At 37.3% G+C, this 5776-nt stretch overlaps 1 protein-coding gene across 1 annotated transcript in view; it reads left to right on the top strand.

Moving 5' to 3' along the window:
• LOC106685798 (dynein regulatory complex subunit 2) overlaps window positions 1-5776 on the top strand; it is a 24244-nt gene that overhangs the window by 8752 nt on the left and 9716 nt on the right. Inside the window, exons 2-5 of the mRNA XM_014428716.3 lie at window positions 1310-1423; window positions 3358-3615; window positions 4534-4672; window positions 5051-5274. Coding sequence (XP_014284202.3) covers window positions 1310-1423; window positions 3358-3615; window positions 4534-4672; window positions 5051-5274 — 735 coding nt within the window. The remainder of the gene's footprint in view (window positions 1-1309; window positions 1424-3357; window positions 3616-4533; window positions 4673-5050; window positions 5275-5776) is intronic.

Here is a 5776-nt window from a genome sequence, read left to right as displayed (position 1 = left end):
ACATGGAAGGGGTACAAATGGGTGACCATGATTGACCTCTTCAGTAAGGCTGCAATGGCGCACCAGGTGCAAGATACGTCTTCGGAAGCAGTATTGGCAGCTCTCCACTTGTGGTTTCAGTTCTACGGAGTTCCCGAACGCATTTCATCGGATGGTGGAAGAGAATTTGACAACTCTTTGATACGAAAGGAAATGAAGAACCTAGATGTGATATGTCACCTCAACACACCAGGACACCCCAAAAGTAGAGGAGGCGTAGAGCGGCTTCACGGAACGCTGAGCGATCACCTTTGATTGTACCAGGCAGACCAAGGGCTGGAACCGGACGTGGCTATGCCAAAGGGAATTGCGACATACAATCATTCGGTGCACACCGTTACGGGGTTTTCGCCGTTTGAGATCCTTTTTGGGCTTTGTGGAATCCGGCGGGACTACAAGGGCACGGCGGCTATGAGAAAAGGAACAATCATGTCAGTAGGAAAAAGCTACGGGAAAAAGTCCGGGGAAAATTGGAGAGGGAAAAAACTAGGAGAGTAGCTCGGGAGAATGTAAATCTCACAGATAGGAAGGGAATGATAACAATTGGGACAATTGTATAAAGAAAGTTAGGATAAAACAGGGGTAAGGAGATACAGCGATACGAGGGACTATTCAGGGTGATAATAATAAGAGAATATAATGTTGTGACTATTGAGAGTATTAGAGAACCCAAAAAGCGCAGGACCGTTCATATTGAACAACTTAAAGTCCCACAAACTGAATCATCTGCGCAAGAGTAATCCGGAGTGTCCTCATCTCAACTTATCTATTGTGTTATCTTTTCTTAAATGGTGATTAATTTTTTTTAAATCTATCTTTGATTATGACGATGTACTGAATAAATTACGTTTCATTTTTTTTAAATTGTATAAATTCATGATTTTATTTGTGTTTTCTTTACTTTTAGTTTGTAATAAGTGATTATGAGGAGTGTCTATCTTTTCCTTTCTTTATTGTATATACTTTATTGTAAATAGTTATTTTTGTTGTATTTTATATTAATTTATCGTATAGTTGAAGTTTACGAGGATTGTTCGTAAACTGGTGGGGGGGAGTTACAGCCTTAGTCAGCTGTTACTTCGATGTCAGCTGACTGAGGAAATCAGCTGATCGCATGTATATAAAGAGATGTACCTAACCCAATACAGTTAGTATGTTACACCAGTTCACACGTGTTACATCTTATTCCTTCTTCTCTTTTTTGACATTTGGCTTTCGCCGATACTTAACTTATATATATATATATATTTTTATTCATTTATTTTTTTAGAACAAACTTAAACATGAAGACGCCTTCAGCCGCTTGAATACTGCAAAAATTAATCAACAGTGGAGACAGACATTAAGACAGATTAAAAACAATGAACTTCATGATGCTGCAGAGGTACTTTTTTTGTAATAAAACTTCTGATATAAAATAAGATTGAAGAGTTTTACGATTAACGAACTGAAACATTATAAGTTGAAATTAACATTTATATAAACTGAACATACAAATTTTATACCCCCTATAATTTGGGGGAGTTGTGGAGCTGCTTAAAACAAAAATCGTAAAAAAAAGAATAGAACTTTTGAATTCACTCACCATTATTATTTGTGTGTGTGTAAGTACAAGGTGTTTCAGAGTTAAGTGTTCAAACTAAAAATATAAATTAAGGACTCAAATCAAGAAAAACATTAGACGGTATATCCGATAACGCTTTAGGAGATGATCACGTCTAAATATTTGCATTGTTATAAATTAATCCAGATATAATAAATAGTTTAATATGTGTTCCAAGTGCTTTATAACTGAAATGTAAACATTAACATTCATATTAAATTTCAAAATGATTTAAGGTAATAAAAGCATTAGGGCAGGCTCGGCATATTTCTATATAGCACAAATGGCCGAAGGGCTATGGAAAATCGTTGTTGTTTTGAAAGTTTCGATTATCCTTTTTCATACAGAATTAAGGTCATTGATCGAGCTTGCAGAATTTCTTTGTGTCCTGCCAGGTGAAACCAAACTTTTCTGTGGTGTTAGATCTAGAGAGCGTGACTATAACACATATTCAGTGCCGTTTGGCGACTGCTATTATGGAAGAAAGGTGCCGAATCTGTCATACGTACGCTGGAGTAGTCCTGACGCTGTTCCACAGAATGACGGAGACATTCAGGGAGACGCTGAATGTGAACCGGAATAGATTCGCTTACTAGTGCCCTAGGATTAATCCGCCTACATGGTGGGAAGAGAATATCGAGATAACCCAAAGGAGAAGACAGGAAACGCGAAGATAAGATTGAGTCGGGAAAAATGATGAAGTAACGGTCGCCGAGAAGACCGTAAGTTCCATGGGTGTGGTAAAGTCGGACACACACTGGATAGCACAATGCCCTCACACTCGATGTTTTAATTGAGGGAAAGAAGGACATAATAGCACAACAGTGTCTCTATATATATCGGTGAAGGGAGCAAAACTAGCTTGAACCGATGCAGGTCAATACATGGAGATTACGGAGGAGGAGAATCTCTCGAAGACCCGAGCGTAGCCGTGGAATTGTCTGAGATCTCGAAGACAGAAACCCTGGGTGAGAAAACAGTCATCAAGGCAAGATGAAGGATTGGAGACAAACTGGAGAAACTGCTAGAATACGAGAAGAGTGTAACCACAGAGGGGTGATTGCAGATAGGAGAATCATCATGTGAGAGGAGAACACAGTGGTCTGCCGAAGCGAGAAAGAGAGGAGTAAGCTGGGAGCTCAAACACGAATGTCTGCTGAGAGGTGCTGGAGAGGTTAAGTGGCGGAAAGAGGACACTTTAGGTCAAGGTAGTTAATCTCTTTGGATGGCAGCATTAAAGGGGAGGTGGAAATGGAATTGTGTTAGTAGGGGCCAAGAGGAAGAAGGTAACGGTCTATGTAATGGGAAAAATTCCCTGAGACTACCTCATAATCATTGGCTATGATCTATGGGAAAAGGTGGGAACGAAAATATAAAACAGTGGGGTCACTGGGATATTAAGATTGAAGGAAAGAGGTACAGTTGTCAGAAACCCGTGGACACACATCTCCAGAATATGTGGGATACCGGACGTTAGAAGGTGACGGTTCTGTAAAGGATAGGAGTCTTAACAGACGTGATGGGAATACGGCGTTTACTGGGAGCATTAAATTATTATCGAAGGTTCGTTCCGGGCATGGTGGAGTACCCCTCCATAATAAGAAAGCGTCTTGTGTCCTTCGCTAGTTGGCGTCTTACAGAAGCCCAATACAGCCCTCACATATAAGCCCAGTAAAGTCAATGCTGTGGTAGACTGGTTCTCATGAGCAATAAAGATCAAGGTAATCGAGAATAATCGGGGAGAACCATCTGAAGATGTGAGACAGTTCTTGAGCAAGTCGAGCCCAGAAGAAGAACAACACAACCAGGAAAAATCGGAAAACAGAGGGGCATCTGGAGATGAAGACTCAACCGTGGAGATGACAACAGAGATGAAAGAGACAATTAATGATGGTCACAACAACGTAGCCAGATTATATGGAAAACTAGAGCCTGGAGGTTATTGTAGATTGAGCATGGCGGGTGAAAGAGAGGTCAGCAGAAGCGGAGTTAAGAGCACCTGTTTTTCGGCGCACCAGATAAAATCTCGCCTGAAAGAGAGTTTGACAACTTAAACGTCAGGGTGTGATTCCTTTTCTTTTTGAAAAAGTTAAAAGAGAATCAACGAAGAATAAACGTCCTTTAAACGAATAGAACAAAATTAGGGCTATGATCTGATTTGATAACCTGGAAATTATTGAGAGATCCTCGAACATCATGCCTAGAATCTCATAAGGCTTACTGTTAGTACCTTTAAAACCAAATACAAGATAGCTGGTCAAGCTGGAGGTCCTAACTAACATTTTGTCCAGATTGGTCTTTACTTAATAGATTGAGTTGGTCAGTTTGTTCATCTGGGTCACAGTTTAACACAGGTAATGAATAACGTGTGGACTGAGGTAAGGAGGCGAATAGAACAAGCAATCAGATACTATTAGATTGCGTCGCAATCTGGGATGTAGCACAATAAGAAGAGTTAAAAAAAAAAAGATTGGAAAGTTTAGACTATGATAAAAACAAAAATCAGGAACATGATCCTATTCTGATAAAAGGGATATTCTGACATTTCAGAGAAAAAATCGTCGGACGCATTTACAGCACAGTGAAAAATACTTTAGCATGGAAAAGGCGCACAAATAGAGAAGTATACTACTTATCAGCTGTATGTAAGAATTTTCATGCTGACTTGGCTACGCTAGACAGGGAATATCCCAGAGATGGAACTCTTATACAGCCGCTGTAAGGAGGATATATGTACGTGCATTCGATATATGCAAGTTGATTCGACTATAACTAATTAACTGTAATTAACTGGTTTGATATTATAATTGTAACATCCTCTTTAGCTAAGTTAAATGAAATAGAATAATAAAATACAATGATAATTCCATAATTGTTTCTTTTTTTTTTAGACACTGAGACAAACATTCAATGTAGCTGTTGAAACTAAAAACAAAATAATACAGACGTTACTAGCAGATCTTGAAGATTCCGTGGTGATGCACAACTTAGCTGTACAAACACATCTTGAATCCATCAACAAAATCATAGGTACTATGTTTTTCTCTTATATCACATAACAATGTGGGTTTAGAACGTTCAGATCATATTTTTTATCTTAAAGAAAAATGTTTGTATGCTTCTGAAATTTATGGAACAAAAAGTGAAAAATTATTATGTGTATCTATTTAAATTTTGCTAACTAGCTCATTTATTGTTTATATTGTTATTGGTTTGAGCAGATTTCAACTTTTAGACAGGATTATAAATATTAAATATTAACTTACTGAAATCCAAAGTTGTTTACTATTTTTTTTTTTTTAAATCGATTGTATCTAATAATAATTACATAACTCCTGAAGACACTGAAATATATTATGTTATAACAAATTTACTTTTAATTAAAATAATGAGTATTTTCCCCTTCAGGAATACAAGAAGAAAGGCTTGAAACTTTGCACTCAGCTTATTTGAGTGAAAGAGAAAGTAAATTAAAAGTCGCAGAAAAAAATAGTAACCGAGGGTTACAGACAAACAATGAAGATAAAGAAAAGCTAGAACTTGATATGTATTGGCAAAAAGTTTTCCATTTCAAAAATTACAATAGAATGCAGAAATTATCTGAAGATTTTCATAACGATTTCAAATACCAGGTATTTCTAATGGCATACCTACCATGGATATGAGAACTTATGTTCACAAGCTTATATATTAAAAAAAAAAAAAGGTTTTAAGCCTAATAAACAGAAAAAAGTAGCTTATGTAATAGGTGTATAATATATGTATGTATGTAAGTTATGGTCTGAGTAAGCTGTTACTTTGATGTCAGCTGACTGAGAAGATCAGTTGATCGAATGTATATAAAGCGATGTTCTGAACACAATAAAGTATGTTACAGGAGTTCAAGCGAGTAAGATCTTATCCCTTCTTCTCTTTTTTAACATTTTGCTTTCGCCGATACTTAAATTTATATAAGTTAAGTAGATCAAACAAAATTGAACTGCTGTAAAACACTGGCTTTATTGTGTTCGCTACGTCTCTTATATTCCCTCGATCAGCTGATTCCCTCAGTCAGCTGACATCAAAATAACAGCTGACTCAGACCGTAACTCCCCCCCACCAGTTTACGAACAATCCTCGTAAACTAATACTATA

Source organism: Halyomorpha halys, unplaced genomic scaffold (genome assembly GCF_000696795.3).
Source record: "Halyomorpha halys isolate HHAL.00 unplaced genomic scaffold, Hhal_1.1 Scaffold745.1, whole genome shotgun sequence".
Taxonomy (NCBI): domain Eukaryota; kingdom Metazoa; phylum Arthropoda; class Insecta; order Hemiptera; family Pentatomidae; genus Halyomorpha; species Halyomorpha halys.
This window is presented reverse-complemented; position numbering and strand designations above follow the sequence as displayed.